The sequence below is a fragment of the Haliotis rufescens genome, unplaced genomic scaffold (assembly GCF_023055435.1).
Source record: "Haliotis rufescens isolate VD_foot unplaced genomic scaffold, xgHalRufe1.0.p SCAF_6, whole genome shotgun sequence".
NCBI classification, from domain to species: domain Eukaryota; kingdom Metazoa; phylum Mollusca; class Gastropoda; order Lepetellida; family Haliotidae; genus Haliotis; species Haliotis rufescens.
In genome coordinates, this window is record NW_025964334.1 from 52,005,686 (window position 1) to 52,024,116 (window position 18,431).

General features: G+C 40.2%; 1 protein-coding gene across 1 annotated transcript in view; it reads right to left on the bottom strand.

The window, feature by feature from the left end:
• Positions 1–11,286: 11,286 nt before the first annotated feature.
• LOC124138159 (xanthine dehydrogenase-like) overlaps positions 11,287–18,431 on the bottom strand; it is a 35,654-nt gene continuing 28,509 nt past the window's right edge. Inside the window, exons 32-35 of the mRNA XM_046504687.2 lie at positions 16,071–16,194; positions 14,884–14,980; positions 14,209–14,316; positions 11,287–13,412 (exon numbers count right to left, since the gene is read on the bottom strand). Of these exons, the coding sequence (XP_046360643.2) occupies positions 13,339–13,412; positions 14,209–14,316; positions 14,884–14,980; positions 16,071–16,194 (403 nt within the window). The 3' untranslated portion in view covers positions 11,287–13,338. The remainder of the gene's footprint in view (positions 13,413–14,208; positions 14,317–14,883; positions 14,981–16,070; positions 16,195–18,431) is intronic.

The window sequence follows — 18,431 nt, forward strand, 5'->3', positions numbered from 1 at the left end:
CTGTTGAGTCATAGTTCTAGTAGCAGTACGTGAAGGTTACATTTACACTCTTCCCTCTCTTCCTGTTTTGCACATGATACATCACTGGCTTCAGGAAGATCAGATACAACCTTATCTTCTGCAATATCATTGCGATAAACGATATGAACGAACTGGCCTTAAAATCAATCAGACTGACATTACTGTATTATTCGCCTGAGGAGAACTATCTGCCAAGTGACACCTGGTTGTTGCTAGGACCTCCAAATGATGACTGGGAAAATCTATGACCTGCCATTTTACGACCTCTAACATTTGACCATGGATAATTAATCCCTGTAGCATTTGACTGACTTTAGAACTAAACCTTCCCCCAAGATAAACTGCATTTTGCAATGAAGCTTTATGTGCAAGTAGATAGTCATCTGCTGGAGTAGTTGTTTGCACTTATGGTTAAGTCTTTTGTTCATTCAAATAAGTTTTAATGTCACATAGAATTCACCTTTTGAACTCCTCATCTGGCGTAGGCTGCTTCAACTTCTAACAATCCTTCTTTATCTCTTTGGAGGAACACCATCTATCAAACATCATAACCTTGTATCTGGCAAACCCAACATAAATCTGTTGTTATGCTTTTTGCAGACTCTAAACTTTAGCCGATAGGCCTCAGCTTTCAATAGGATACTGTCAACCACCTCGTAATCAGAGCTCTGCTCAATGGATGTAACCAACCCCCCACCCACCAGAGATTGATTTATTTATACTTTATTAGGTCATTTATGCTAAAGCGATGTAAACCATTATATATGCCTATCAAAGACTTCGCAGAAACCGTGCTTGTATAAATTTTGTTGGCTTCCTTTGGATATGGCTGACACAGCCTACCCACATGTGTGATTCGAGTTGCTAAGCGAAATCAGTATACACGTCCCTGATATGCTGCCGATTGGTGCGAGTAGTGATTCAACTTGGATTGGAATTGACACTTATTGAGGTTAACTAATCTGCATAAGCACCGGTTACGTGTTCTTTCATAATGGGATTATCAGAGGATAGTAATTGACACAACTGTTCCCAAGACTTATTTATTCATAAAACTATACAATGACAAAAAAATCATGATAATATACATGTGTGTCTGTCTCAACAGTACAAGTCATCTTCTGGAATCCTGCCAGTTTTCGGTTTTTGATCAAGCGTGTGCCTGTTGGAGACTTAAAAGGGATTAACTTTGGACCACTGTCGTGGTGAATTTACTGCACTAAATTTATCGTGAAAGAACGGGGTAGCGTTCTGCAGAGATCCATCATTCATCGCTGACGTGATGACGCCAGGTCTTTGGGACCCTACCCACACATTGTCCATCTGGTAGCAGCAGTTGATGGCTGAGGTGTCGAATTGGTTGCCCGGTTCTTGGTGAATCTTCATCATGTTCAACGGCAAGGCGATTGGTGGTTATACCCGGAAAGCATGATATCTGCAGAATAAAAAAGACATGTCGATTTCATCCAATTGATGAATACCTGTTTTTCAGTTATTTCGAATACATCGAATGCTGTGTGTATAGCTGTTTGTAGACCATTTATGAAAATTTATGATATCTTTGAACGGTTGCATGTTCCACAAGTGTGGGTTTCATCTTTACTTCGCAAGCCTCAGAACTGTCGAGTCACCATTAGGGTAAGTCGAGTTGTTTCGGCATATGTTATATTCCCAAATCCCGTCGAATCAATGACATCAACTATTATCAGTAGTATATTTGTTGTAGCATAACACGTCATCCGTCTAACGTTTGCGGTTACACGCATGCGCTTTTAAAATAAAGTTTGGTAGCGGAATAGAAATTGAACTAGTACGCTGCTACAGTTCCTTACTTACCCATAAATTGTGGAAAATACCACTACAGGATACACCGACGCGTGTGTAGTGACTGGAAAAACTTCGAATCCCCATCCAGTAGGTCCACGGAAAGAATGCACATATTGAACTAAGGACGAAAACCTTTTCGTCAGCAGATCCATAACTTTAGTCTAGTGTGGATGAATAAACGGTTATGCTCACGCTTGACAAATCTAAATATGACGAATGAATTAACAATTGTTGAACAGTTACATTAATTTACATGACATCAACCACTACGTCGTGCATGGATATTTGTTCATAAAATAGTAATTGCTAAACGGTAACAACATATATTCAATATGAAACAGCACGGATCTACATGTGATGCAGGTGATTAAAATCGCTTAGTTGTGGGCATAGTCTGACCACCGACTGGCTCACACTGGCTAATCCCCTTCTGATCGATCAATATACAACTGTATCGTGTTAAAATATGCACTCGTCTATATTTATATTATTTCAGACATTGTCATGTTACTGATAATACGGGATTAAATACGAAATGCTATACATTATCATTGCCTGTTTTCAATTGTGTTCATACAAGAACATAATTCAATTTCGTCTGCTGTCATTACACCACCAGTTAAAAAATTATATGGGAGGGGGCATCAATTGGTGCGGGAATCGTATATAGGTCACTTTCGGGTCTCTCGAGGGGATACGTATAAATAGTAATCCTCCAGACTTTTACAAACGAAATATATTTTATACTGTTAGCACCTTCTTTGTTTTTAACGAGCCTACTATCAAAGTTCTTGCAGCAAATACTGTGCTATAGTTAATCACTGTCACTGTCACTGTCCCTGTGTAATTGAGGCTGTAATTTGAGAACACGGTACCAGCACCAATTGCCTTCAGTTGTATATTGTCGTTTAACAACGCGCATTTTGATAGGCTGACTGTTGACACGTGAGCAGCCAAGCTCAGGTATTAACCGTTCGCTATCGTAAACATTGTCGTTGACAATACACACGGGTTCTCTCTATACCCGTTATTTCGTTATAAGCGCTTTCATCATTGTAGTATCTATTCTATTCTCATCACTTTATTATGAGGACAACAAAACGCGGGTCAGTCGTCTCGCCGGCGCCTCTTCAATTAGATCGCGTAATCACAAGATGCAAATTAGCATAACACCGGAAATCCTGTTATTACACGATTGAATATTCCATTCAATACTTTTCAGATATACGAATCGTGCATCAATGAACGGATTTATTTCCAGAAACACAGCTGACGAACAGGTAGATGTGAGCTGATTGCTATTTCCGGCCTATAATTTACGAGAAAATACATGCGGTATTTTTAATATCTGCATATAAAACAATGCCAAGCAGAACAGAAAATATAGGATACTGCGCATAATATGATAATGATCGTGTATACACTAATCGACAACAAAAACACGTCAATGTGGCTGCTGCTCAGATAGGTGTCGTTTGGCGCAGCAAGAATAGAGCGAACCGCAATCAGGCGGATTTATCATGATGACTAAGCGTTTCTCCACTGCCACAAAAGGCTAAATTGTATATCACGTGATCGGACATTTTGATAGTTTTTCTTGTTATATCGCCGAGGAACAATTATCGCTAACCGTTATAGCGCGCACGTGGTTGCATCTCATTTTAGTTTTGAGAGTCTTAGTTTTCATAAGAGGAGAGAAATATTTATCCGAAAACAATGATCAAAAGGACTCTTGTGCGGAAATATTTTTCAAAACCCGCCATAATCACCTTGCTCAATATCTTCAATATCCTATCTTCCTCAAAATACAATTCTGAAATCTATTTGAGGTACACATAGGGATAAGCAAGATCGAATTTGGGGAATATTGTCAGTTTGCAAAGAACAAATTGATAATAGCATTTCTTATTAATTTTGGTGAATTAAAATAATATTGAGCGCGATAACTGAAATATCCCCAAAATGTAATTTGTAAACTGGAACTGTGGGCGTGATCACGTGCTGTAAGGCGATTGCGAGAGCTGGTACAATAAGTCACCGGTAAAGTTTCCACTGTTCCCTATCGTAGCACAGACAGACATTGTAACGCTATAACCGAAATCAACTGAATCTTATTCAAGAAAGCGCATATGCTCACAGTTTCACAAAAATTAAAGTTATTGGTACATTCAACTTTGTACCCTGCAGCCTCGGGTTTCGCGGGGCTGTCAGACTTCAGTGATTTGTCCAAAGTCAAATTCTGAATGTGTTATCATTAATACATATTCAAAGCATATTTCCTGAAAAGTAACTGAAAAGTAACTGAAAAGTTAGAACAAAAATTGAAAACTAATAAAATATCAGAAATGATATTTTAAGATTTTTGGGGATAAAAATTGGATGAAAATAAATTGTAAAAAAATGGAAACATGTTAAAAATATATATAAAGCACTCCTGTTATGCCAAAAGTATGTATTTATGATTTGGCTACTAGTGAAGAAAGTACTGCTAAGTATGACATTTTGGCCCTAATTATCTCCTAATATATCCTGACCACAGCGCGGGAAAATGTGCGGGCTACGTAACTTCCGTTACCTTATTAGTCGCCATGAATATGTAGATGAGCTAGTTCAGGTCGAGAGAGAAAGTTTATTTGGGAAACTGCCGGTCATATCGCTGTCCATTGACAGATGGGGGTAAGGCAATAATAAAAAAATAAAAAGATACCAGAAGTAAGTATCAATGCGATAATGACCCCTAACTTGCAGCAGACGGAACATTCCGAGGAAATTGAAATTGTTTACGGAGCGAGCACTTCCTGGTTACTGATTGTCATAACAGACACCCGCTAAAAGGCGTGTCCCGCGTGAGCGACCGGAAATCACAAATGCCGCGATACGATGAATGGCGCGGTACCAGGAGGTCAGAGTATACACGGAATATGCCAGAAATAACATGAAAAAATGGCGATAACTGGTCGCTAGCTTCGACGTGTACACTTTCAAGTGTATCCAGACCAGAATGACATGTTGACATGTTTTAACTGTTCGAAAATAGGGTATGTGAAAATAGGAAGGCGGATGCCCCGATGCACACGCGACCCGCCAGTCACGACCTTGGGTGGATTGTTGTGGCCCCTCTCGGCAGTGGGTGATTTTACACAGCGCTTTAATTACTTTCGCGGAGGTCGCGGGTGACAGCACAGCCACGGTGATTGAATTAATTAGTATCAAGCGCTTCACTGAGTACTGCGGACCGCACCGTCTCGCGTACAAGAGACGGCAGAGCCGTCACGCGTACACGTTACGTCTGTGACTGGTAACTGCATGAACTTCCCGAGCTTTGCCTATTAAACCACTGTGAATAAATGTAGTTGTACAGAACAACCTTAGCGCTACGATTGTCCTAAGTGTATGTTAAGGTATGGGAGTTACGATCACCTTAGCGATAAGATCGCTTTGTACAATGGCACCCAGCTCTCTTTCTGTCTGCTCTGTTTCTTTCCTACACTCTTATTCCATAAAGATTATTTTTTCACTCTTGTCTGTCGACTTAAATTCTAGACACCGATCTAAATTATTTTCATTCACAAGTTTTGAATATGGGATTTCCTAGCAAATGGGTCAGTTTCAACCTGGTAATATGTGGCTACCTGTATAACTTCAGATTTCTTCAGAGCAAGGATACCTTCTACACTAACTGTCCCTATAAAATCGTTCACTTTGAATTCCGTGGCTACTAATTGTGCTTTCTCTATTTACAACAAAATAAGATCAATGAACAATTTGAATTTGGAATTGAAAATCAATGGAAGTAAGTGCTTTCGTTGCACTTTAGTTCTATCTCCCTTTATTAAGCATTCCAATTTGTTATGAGTCGATCTAGTTTACAGTCTCCATACATAATGATGTGAAAGCCTAGCGAACGGGAAAGGGTTGCTTACCTCACAGCGTAAGCTTGGTGAGGGGGGGATCGAGGTGGTGTAACCTTCTGTGGTTCAATATTCGTCCGTTCAGTTCAGTCTCCAGTCTCGATCTGTCTCTTGCCACCTGTCAGATTTGGCGGGTAAGTTGTTCACGTGCCTCGATCACACCCGGAAACATACGAGTAACATCGGATGGTCAGTCCGATGTAACCCGATGTACGAGTGCTGAAGCACCAATCACTACAATAACTAAGAGAGACCACAAAACAGTTTAAAAACAATTTAATTCTGTCAGTCTAATCAAGCATCACATTATACACAAATATCAAGAGCAAGTATCAGAGATCACAATTAAAAAGTCTTACTTCATGCTGAAATGTTCACTCATGTGCCAACAAGATCCATGAATTTGTAATTGCACACAATCCACTGTACTTCATTTCTTGCAGGAAGTTCACCTATCGCCGACATGGCGCATCAGCTCACAACCGATCCCGACCTGGGAACTGACCACTTTGTCTTGATCAAGCTTGAAGAGATAAATAGCCAAGCTACAATTACATAACACCAGTCTTGACTTGGCCGTGAGCTGCGAGGCTTAAACTCAGACAATGTAAGGTGTATAATTGGTCAGTGCTAATCAGTGTTAATCACGGTAATCCCCACACAAGCAATATAATATATGGAAAGGATGAATATGCAGTTGATGAAAACTAAGTATATTTAATATATTCTTCATGAAAGGCAATACACACACACACACACACACACACGTACGCACGCACGCACGCACGTACACATACATACATACATACATACATACATACATACATACATACATGCAGAGTTGCGTCCCTTGGGTTCGAATCCCGGTTCATCCCGATTATGTTTCTAGGTTTGTCAGCACCATACCCGTGCTCGTGGTTTCACCGAAGTGGTAAACGTACTCACACACACACACACACACACACACACACACACGCACACACACGCACACACACGCACATATATATATTTCTATACAGGCCAATTCTCACGTACACCAGTTATTTTCATGAGGCAGAATACAGGAAAGATGATATAAGTAATACATTCCAAAGTAATTTTCATAGAAGGAACAAGACAGCAAAATATCAGCACAGTGAACATCAGAACTGTCTCTTTCCCGGTGATATTGCCGGATGAACAGATGTCCGGATTAACGTAGCTTGGGTTGAGGCTAATGTCCCTTGTGTGCGTTTCTGAGGGGTTGCTGAATACAACAGTCAGGGAAACCTTGTTCGGCTCCGGGGCGGTCGGGTAGCCTAGTGGTTAAAGCGTTCGCTCGTCACGCAGAAGACCCGGGTTTGATTCCCGACATGGGTACAATGTGTGAAGCCCATTTCTGGTGTCCCCCGCCGTGATATTGCTAGAATATTGCTAAAAGCGGCGTAAAACCTCACTCACTCACTGACTTGTTCGGCTCCAGCGTATGGCGTCTTCATTTCTTATTTGTTTAACTACTTAAGCGCATGGAAATATTATTCCAGTGCCAAGGAAAAACATATTTGCTTACAACTGAGCTTTTTCGTCTGGGTTTAACCATGAAATACCTGCCAAATAATTCCTGAAATGTTATGTTAGACATTCGGAGGAACTCAGTAAATATGACAGTAAATATCGCTTCAACTTCTAAAAATCCTTCTTTATCTCTTTGGAGGAACACCATCTATCAAACATCATAACCTTGTTTCTGGCAAACTCAACATACGTCTGTCGTTCATGCTTTCTGCAGACTCTAAACTTTTGTCAACATGTTTCGCAATGCTATCCCATGCAATGACCTTTACATGGAGTTTTCACACCTTCTTGCTCACTGGCACTTTGATAATGCAAATTGTGTGAGTTGCTTGTGCTACCAGAAGAGCAGGACATGCTTGCCCTTTCGTATTGGCTTTCGTTAACGATGTTACTGGACATATTTGTTTCGTTGTTGTTTAACGCAGCACTCAGCAATATTCCAACTATATGACGGCGGTCAGTAAATAATCGAGTCTGGACCAGACAATCCAGTGACTGACATCATGAGCATCGATCCACCCAACTGGGATTCGATGACATGCATCAACCAAGGCAGCGAGGCTGATCACCCGATCCCGTTAGTTGCCTCTTACGACAAGCATAGTCGCCTTTTACGGCAAGGATGGGTTGCTGAAGACCAATTCTCCCCCGGATCTTCAGGGGTCCACTGAAAATGTACCTTAGGCAAACAAACACTTGTGTTAACAGGTATCATGGTCCCAGTAGTTGGTGTCGGTGGGTAGGGGTTCTTTTCTATTTAATAAAAAGCTTGATATGGTTTGCTAAGTATCTAAAAATCATTCGTTAATTATAAATATAAAATAACTACGGGATAAGTCGCAATAAACAGTGAAAATGAAGTGTGGTTTATTTCACGATAAAACATTGTTTTATCCTGACGTCATTTCTGGAGATTCGAACATGCGCTCGCAACTTTAGTTTTTGTTATTCTTTCTGTACTTTTGGCTTGATCAAATTATCTGTATGCTACTTGTTATCTATTGCCTGTTTTATCTGTGTTAATATGCTGCTTATCACAGCATGTCATGCATATATACCTCTCATCGTTTGGGACCCGTGAAGATTCCGGGGTAGAATAGGCTTCAGCAACCCACGCTTACCGTAACAGGCGACAATGCTTGTCGTAAGAGGTGACTAACGGGATCGGGTGGTCAGGCTCGCTGACTTGGTTGATGCATGTCATCGACCCCAATTGCGTTGATCGATGGTCATGTTGTCAATTACTGGATTGTGTGGTCCAGATTCGATTACTTACAGACTGCCGTCATATAGCTGGAACATTGCTGAGTGCGGCGTTAAACAAAAAAAAAAGAAACAAACTCATCACATGGTTGATGTCACTCCAGCTTGCTAACCGTGTAAGAATCTCAAAGAAACGTTGCTATATGCAATGAACCACACGTTGTTATTCGAAAAGTTGAATAGCCAAGAACTATACCCCTCGTTGATTGATCAGTGGCAATCATATCGTATTGACCCCGAGCCGACTATGCATATATGTTGCTGCAGCATTCGCCAAGTCACCCTTGCGACTGACCAGAGCGCAGGTCTTCCCTCACGGACAGAGGTCAACATGACCCTGCACCATGACCTCCAGTCAGCGCCGATATGGATGTTGGCACAGCTCTTACTCATGCAACGTAATTCATCTGCTTCAGAAAACACACCACACTCCTCCAGAGGTCCATGTTGCCTCAGTCTTTTACAGCTCAACAGGTCTTCAGTGGGAGACTAAAGGGCGCCAAGGAGGAGATCACCAGGGCAACCAACCAGAGGTTCCAGGAATCAACATCAAAATGACGTCGAAGATTCAGAAGCGACTGGCAGGGACTACCAGAGCCCGCAAGATCCTCATAAGAGAAGCCTAGAGACGCCGGGGCCATTAGTGCAACCATCTGGAAGGATATATCTTCACGTTCCATGACAGACTCTCCAAGAGCGATCAGCCCTCATCAAAAGCTCAGCACATCTCTCCAAATCTTGTCGACCTTGCCTGTCTCACAGACATTGATTGACTACAGATATTCAACACTATGCCAACCCCAGGTCGGCCGTATGATGCAATACTCAGAAAATTGGTAAACCATCGCGGACGACACCTGGCTGTTAGAAATTATAAGAAAACATTCGTGACCAACTCGTGTTATTCCGGGACAAGCCGAATAGCGACTCGTGCCCCTCTCATGGCCATTTTTGCGACCGGGTTCCGTCTTAGCGCAAACGGGCATACCTAAAACAATTGTCAACTCGTTGCGTAATGGTTCACATATATTCCCCCATATATTATATATATTTTAGATGCAATTTAAAGCACATCGGGACATGCGGAATTTTACAGTATGATTGACCACATTTAACTGTGTCTTGGGTATATTTTTAGATGTAAGACGTATGTTAAATTAAAAATTGTTTCTGAGGGATTCTTTGACGAAGAACTTGAAATCATACGCGCATTCTGATTGGTTTGTCGTATTTTCGCACATAACATTCATCGATAGGGGGACGAGTCTTCTTGCAGGTTACGGAAAGGGGCGAGTGGTGACGAATGCACCTGGCTGTTAGAAATTATAAGAAAAGTGTACAAGCTGCATTTCCTGCAACGACCAATTCGTGTTTGTGACTGGACACTGTTTCCATCTGGCAGGGATCAAGATTCCAGGAGTATGTCAGAACTCATTGTTTTATTGTACGATAAACAACGAACACGAGTCGTTTATTTCTTTTATGAAATGTCAACATTATGTACATCCATTTTAAGGATGTTGTTAAAATGTGCACGCTTTAAAAATAGTTACCGTAATTTTATAATGAATAGAATCCGACCTCGGCAATGTCCATTTTACGAACAGGTGGGTTAACAGGTGGGTTAAGTTTGGTATTTACCCCATATTCTAACAATCATGTCGTCGATGATCTGTACCCTTTCTCCTAATACAGATTGTCAGATCCCTCCCACTTTTTAATGCGATCGTTCGGCTACTTCGTTTATCTGCGTAGCCCAGCTACATGTATGGGGAACAACTTACGAGACACTCCCAAAAATGCCGTCGTCCAATATATGACGTCATCAAGTTGCGAGCGCATATTTTAATCTCAAGAAATGACGTCAAGATAGAACAATGTTTTATCGTGAAATAATTCCCGCTTCGTTCTTCATTGTTCTTTGCGATTTATCATGTAACTATATTATATGAGGTGATATTTGGTATCTACATGATCCTGGGATAACGTCAAACTATACGTTTTAATATGATTAAGTGACGTCATCAGTAAAATAATAAGGCCTAGAAGAGGTAACATATCCGGAAGTCGCGTCATAAGAGGTCTCTGAACCGGAAGTGACGTCATTAAAGACAGCACACGAAGTGGCGTCATAGAAGACACCATAACCGGAAGTAACGTCACAGAAGACATCCGAACAGGAAGTGACGTCACAGAAGACATCGGAACGTAATGTCAGAACCAGAAGTAACGCTATAAGAATTCATCCACAGAACGGGAAGCGACGTCGGAATGACGGGCTACGAACTGACGAACTGACGAACCGACGTCAAAAGAAAGTAAGGTGAAAACATCAGGTAAACAATTTCCATTTTCCCGAAATGTGTACATGTACATATGCATTCCTACTTCACAAATGGGCATTTTATGTCAAATAAAGTATCCAATAACATGATATCTTAACATGACGGAAAAAGATTGGCAAAGGATTAATCGTAGCCCCCACAGATATAATGTGTCCTCAAAACAAAAATGGTTCCAATACAGTATTATTCATAGAATTATACCAACAAACGAGTTACTGTACAAAATGGGATATAAAGAATCATTTCATTTTTGTAATCGAGAAAAACAAACCTTAGTGCACATGTTCTTCGAGTGCAAAATTGTAAAACATATCTGGAACAACCTTACAAAATGGATCAAAGACAAAACTGGAATAGAACTAGAATTTTCAAAATTGACATTTTTATTAGGATATCAACAAAAACGAAATGATGTATTAAATCATATTCTAACTGTAACAAAGCAAAACATATTCAAATCAAACATTTCCGACTACCACACATCAAACAAGAAATAACCGATTTATATTACATCGACAGAAATATATCATATTCACAATGTAAATACACACAGTTCATAACATTTTGGTCTCTCTGTCACCACCTATTCGTTTAAAACCAACTTGCACAATCCAACAATATGACACTGAAATAGATTTTGTTTGTTATCATCTATAGATATACTTTGTAACTTGTATGTATTTAAGATTGCATGTGAACTATATTCTGTAAACATATTGTTTGTGTACTCAAAAAAGAAATAAAATAATAATAATAATTAAAAAAATAATACTTATGATTGTGCATAAACCTCAATTACATCAGGAATTTGTTCCCCTCCATACCCCTCACAACCACATCCTCCGCAATGCGGATTCATACAGTTTGCACATCGGTGTTTCGATTCATACCTCAATGAATCGAAAAAAAATACAAAGTCAATCCTTAAGAAACAGGGTATGTTTTAAGTTAACAAGTCACGGCATTGCATAGAAGAATTTATTTCGGTCTAAAAGATGCCATTTACAATCACCAAAGAAGGAACTAAAAAAATGGAAGATTTCTCAACCACACACATCTTTATCATGAGGCAGGATATATGCAAAACAATTATAAGTAATACATTTCAATACTAATTTTAGAAGGAACCAGATACAAACATGTCAACATTTTGAATATCTTAACATTGTCGTTCACGGCGATATTGTCCGGTTTAACGAAGCATGGCTTGGGGGGAATATCCTTTGTGTGTATTTCTGGAGACGTTTCTGACTGCAATCGTGTGGAACACTGGGTTTAACACCAGTTTATGGCGTCTTCCTTTCTCAAATGTTTGGATACTTCAGAGCATTGAAATTTTAAATCAAGGTTTTACCATCAAACCCTTGTTTAGTAATTCCAGAAATGTTATGGTAGACATTCAGAGGAATTTATTAATACATGATGCGCGATGCTGTCCCCTGCAATTGCCTTTACATGGAGTTTTCGCACCTCCTTTCTCACCGGTTCTTACTTTCTTCACGAATAGCAGGTGCTACCAGTAGAGCGGGTTCGTTATAACCGTAGTTTACTGTATATAATTTTCATTCACAATCTTACCTTTTACGCCTATGCATTCTATTTCGGCAGGTATTTGAGACCGATTTTTCTCTGACGTTAACAGGTAACATGGCTCAAGCAGTCAATATTGAAGGGTAAGGGTTCTTTTTTATTGAACAAAACAGTTTGATATGGTTTGGTTAGTGTCCAGGAATCATTCGTCGATTATAACACATGTATATAAAATGTAGTACGTGTCAATAAAGTAATCGTTTACATTAAAGTTGGTGAACAACATTCGATTACATATGGAAATACTCTCCGCTGAAACGTAGCCTCCACAGAAACAAATTTGTTTCTAACGATTTTCTGAAACATATAACCCGCACGACACACATCGTTGATTAACAATGACAATGACCTGATTGATATATGTAGCATACATAACGTTCCACTGAAGGAATCATTTTTGTCATGTTTGGTCTACGTCATTTGATTACTTATGGTAAAAACTCTTCAGAGATCTAGATCTGATTCAGTCATAAAACATTAAACCCGCAAACATAAATTTAAGCGGAAGATCCGATTTTCTTATGAATGTAACATGGGTCGATCGCTCTTTTGTGTGTTTTTTGGGTTGGGGTGGAAAGGGGGGAGGTATGCGTTGTACAAATGCTGATATGGAAATTGTAAATTTTACATTAGGAGGAGTCTTGCTATCACGTGTTATAGCGATTTTGACTTTCAATGCGTTATTGTAACAGCAGTTTGATTGTGATCAGTATCAAGGTATAATTGCGCGAAGTATATTTTGAAATCAGCATTTCAATGCTGCATATTTCTTTAATCTCCATCACTGATCTATGCTCTACAACACTTCTGGGCAGAATCTAGTTGACCTAGGTCCCATACACCAACTGGGAGCTGTCAAGTTGACAGGCTGTCTGAATCATCTCCACTGTTGCAGGGCCGTCTGAAACATAGTAATTTATTATTTATTCGATTGTGTAGTGGATGCATCAAATCATGAGAGAATCATGTCATTCTGCCCAAAATGGGGTTTTAACTTCATAAACCTGATGACAAATAGAGCAATGACATACATCAAATATAATGAACTATATATCACTGATAAAAATGTATTAATTAATGACCACATCCGTCATATGTAGTTCTATCTACTTGAAAACGTAGTTCAGGTAGAATTGATCATTGTTTTGTATCTGGTGTCATCACTGATTTTCAGTAACCCATTTACATGATTTTATCACCATGTTGCCTTTTAAGTCCAATGAAATCTGTTTCGGCATTTAATCGAGATTGATCACACTCTGGCGTTGACGCTTTTTTTTATTTGTGTACGAATCATATCATGAACCACGTAAGCAGTCTAACAACGACGAACACTGGACCGAAACTATAACGTTAAAGGATAACGGTTGTCTTATAACAGTATTTATCATGCCGTTAAAGATAAGAAAACTTTCAAAAATCCCTTGTCTTCGTTTTAAGGGAATACAAAAACTGAAAATACTGCTGGTTAATATAACAATCGGGATTTGAACAGCCAGACTTGATGTCACACAATGCAGTGATTAGTACGTTATGAATCAGTCCTCTTTTGAAAGATATGTGTACATTTCCAAGGTGAAAGTGACTTTGGATGAATGGATTCATTAAAATATGAATAGTTTTAGTCTTTTTAAAGATATTATTGTCTGACAGTAAAATATATTTCTTTAAATTTCATTATGACACAACATTAATACCGAGGGGGAAGAATGTGTCCTGTGAAATGTCCTTTCTGGCAGCCTCGATGGCGTGTTTCACAGCAAACAAGACTGATGCAGACAAACACACGGGTGGTTCCCCCACAGCTGAAACACAACAATTTACTGTTAACTATGAAATACCAACGGGAAATGCTGGCATCATATTTCAAGTAGTACCATAGGAGAAAATGCTCGACTTCTTTTGAAACTGCTGTATTTGGGAAATTGAAAAGGTAATATAAAATATATTATAGCTAAAATGGATAGAATAATCATTAAACTGCCGGCCTGTTATCAGAAATGAGCGAGCCACTGTAACTTGATAATACACTCATATTGCTTGACGACGGGCCATTATCACGCCCGTTGTTAGGTGACGTCATAGGATATTGTTGTTTCTTTTTATTTGATAAAAAAATCCATCCATTTTAGCTATTATAAAGGTAACGCTATTTTTCAGGGCATTATCATTTGCAGAAGCCCTCGGTCTTTTCAACTGCCCTCCTTCGTCGGACAGGTAATGGCCGGAAGACCTCGGGCTTCTGCAAATTGTAATGCCCTGAAAAATAGCGTTACCCTTATATTATAATGCATATTTAATCAGTGGTAACATTGAGCTGCACTTTCATATGCTGACACTGTTACAGGGCTGTTACAGTGGCTGTCATTTACCTTTTGATCTCAGGACTCCGCGTGGGTTGGGTGCATTCTTCAGGAACTGGATCCGGAAGTCGATAGGAATATCCTTTCCCATTGGAGGCTTGTATTCCTGTACAGACAAAACATCGTGTTGTACTGGTTACACTGCCCTTGACCAAGCGGAGCAACGTCGTAGCTGCATGCATATGTACATATTCGTCCAATACTGGCAGACCCACACTTCAGTATAATGTTGCAATTTTAAAAATCTAGCAACAGGCATCTCAATTTGTTTGGAGTTTGCAAAAATCAACATGGGCAGATGTTTTCTATTTGATCCGAATCCGCAAATTTCATTGTTCTTTAGAAAGTTATGAATCATACATCAAACAGGACATATACTGAGGGGCAGAAGAAAGTATACCGCGTTTGATTTTTATGCAATTGAAAATTCAAAGAAGCTTTTGCTAAATTTCAATGTGTCTATTGAGCCATTTATTATTCCTGCAATAGTTTTAAAAAGCAATCGGTTGTTAGATAATTGAGTGTAAAGGTGTATTGGTTTAATAAAGAAACGAATTTGCTACTACATGCCCCCTACTATGTTTGAAATATAAATTGTGCCGGAAAAAGCAAATTCATATATTTTCAAAGATATATGTGCTGTAACATTAACACATTTTGCACATGTCATCATGACCATATCTTGAGGGAAAATTTTCGCGCAAAACAAATACTAAGTTGTATAACATTGTTATGCACTGCGACTTCGTTACACAGTTCCTACGTCAAGACCGTTCTTGAACGGAGCTCCAGGTGGCTGTATTATGGCATATTGTTAAGTGAGTGAGTGAGTATGGTTTTACGCCGCTTTTAGCAATATTCCAGCAATATCACGGCGGGGGACACCAAAAATGGGCTTCACACATTTGACCCATGTCGGGAATCGAACCCGGGTCTCCGGCGTGGCGTGCCAACGCTCTAACCACTAGGCTACCCGACCGCCCCGCATATTGTTAAGATACATCTGTGCTCCGTGTCACTTTGCTGCACATGCATTCAAGGACGTAAATATTTTATGAAACCAGTCAATGACCAGGGATATGCTATCACCCATAAACATATAGATACCAAAGGTTTGTTCTTGTTGCTTTTCTGGCAGCTCTATTCTGTATCTTCTGAAGTCGGTTCAGCTGATCTTCTGATATTATTATACTTACCCATGTGCCATCCGTCAGGGCGGTGCCAGTCTGTGGGTCAAAGATCATCTGTTCGGTCAGCCAATATCCCACGCCCATCACAAAACCACCTTCAAGTTGGCCGATGTCAATATCCGGGTTCATACTGAATGAACAATGGAAACAAAATAAAGTAAACAAGTAGTATCTGGTAAACAAATTTGCTCTGGGGCATACATGAATAAAATAGTTCGTGAAAATCTTACCGTGCCTTCAGTCAACGCCCAGTCAAAAGGTCTGGCAGCCTTCGGCCAATAATGAAACATTGGTCATCCATATATCACAACACATACCTCAACAACACACTCTTCTACTTTCTGGCAGCTTTCGGCCAATGATGAAACATTGGTCATCCATATATCACAACACATACCTCAACAACACACTCTTCTACTTTTCGGCAGCTTTCGGCCAATGATGAAACATTGGTCATCCATATATCACAACACATACCTCAACAACACACTCTTCTACTTTCTGGCAGCTTTCGGCCAATGATGAAACATTGGTCATCCATATATCACAACACATACCTCAACAACACACTCTTCTACTTTCTGGCAGCTTTCGGCCAATGATGAAACTTTGGTCATCCATATATCACAACACATACCTCAACAACACACTCTTCTACTTTCTGGCAGCTTTCGGCCAATGATGAAACATTGGTCATCCATATATCACAACACATACCTCAACAACACACTCTTCTACTTTCTGGCAGCTTTCGGCCAATAATGAAACATTGGTCATCCATATATCACAACACATACCTCAACAACACACTCTTCTACTTTCAAACTGATCGAAATAAAAATTACACGCAGTAACCATAATCTTTCCACCTTTACACATCGCCTTTGTTGCCGCACCCCATTGTATGAGGGGTTGCTGAAACGTTCTGAACCCAACTACGAATGATGTACAGTCTTGACAGTTAACCTGTATCAAGTACAATACTTTCCATGCTAACAGCGTGCATGTGAAGGAAATACAGAACCAGACAGCATGTTTCTGGAGGAATCAAAATGGCTAGTATCTCTCTTCATGAGAATAGACAAAACTGGCCACTGTGCTGTCTTCAAGTATCTCTAACTGAAAGGGCTCCAATAGCCATCCACGCACTCTAGGGTTTGATTACCCTTCTTTCGCAAACGTGGAGAAGAGGGGAAGAGAAAGCCTCGAAGATGGCCCAAGACCTTCAAATGCCGACACTAAGGAAAATGTTTTTTGATACAGTTTATAATTATGGATGACCGACGACTCACCACAGTGAGTGAGTGAGTATGGTTTTACGGCGCTTTTAGCAATATTCCAGCAATATCACGCATTGTACCAATGGAATCGAACCCAGTTGACGAGCGAACGCTTTAACCACTGGGCTACCCGACCGCCCTTACGACGACTCACCACACGTCACATAGACAATACAGTAGGCATATCTCATTAGAGCAATGAAAACATTCTGAGGAATGTACTGAGCAGGACAGAGGTTTAATCATGCTGGGTACCAAGACTTCCGACTTCTGACTAGTAACGCCCCAGGTTTGTCATCTTTTGTGAGAATGTACTTCGTCTTGAAGCAGACCCAGATGATTCTGTTCACCATGGGGGAGTATTGGATTCACCAATGTCAGCCAGGGACTACAAACAGTAACAGCAACGGAAACAGCCAACGTTTCCTCCTCAGAAGAAGGCAAATTCTGTTCCATCAGCTGGAAAGGTGATGACTTCGGTTTCTGGGATTCCAAAGGATTGCTACTTGTAGACTACCTACCGAAAGATCTGACCTTTAATGGCCAATCTTATGCTAATCTGGTAAGACAACATGTTAGGACATTCAATACTAAACATCTTGGAAAACTCGCAGAAGATGTGTTTTTCCTGTGCACAAATCTGTTTCCCCCACAGCCATAATGTATGACTGTGGATTCGAACTCAATGAACATACTCCGTATCATCAGATTTGGCACCGTCAGCTTTCCACCTATTCCCAGCTTGAAGAAATAACCGCCTGGTTATGGAAACGGTCATGAAGACATTTCTGCCGTGCTCACACAGAAGGTCATCTCTGTTGCTCTCACCTCTCTCAACAGTCATACAGAAGGTCCACTCTGTTAATCTCAGCTCTCTCTACGGTCATACCGAGGGTCCACGCTGTTGATCTCACCTTCTCCACAGTCATACAGGTCAAGTCTGTTTGGCCTCAGTTCTCTCTACAGTCATACAGGTCAAGTCTGTTTGGCCTCAATTCTCTCTACAGTCATACAGGTCAAGTCTGTTTGGCCTCAATTCTCTCTGTAGTCATACAGGTCAAGTCTGTTTGGCCTCAATTCTCTCTAG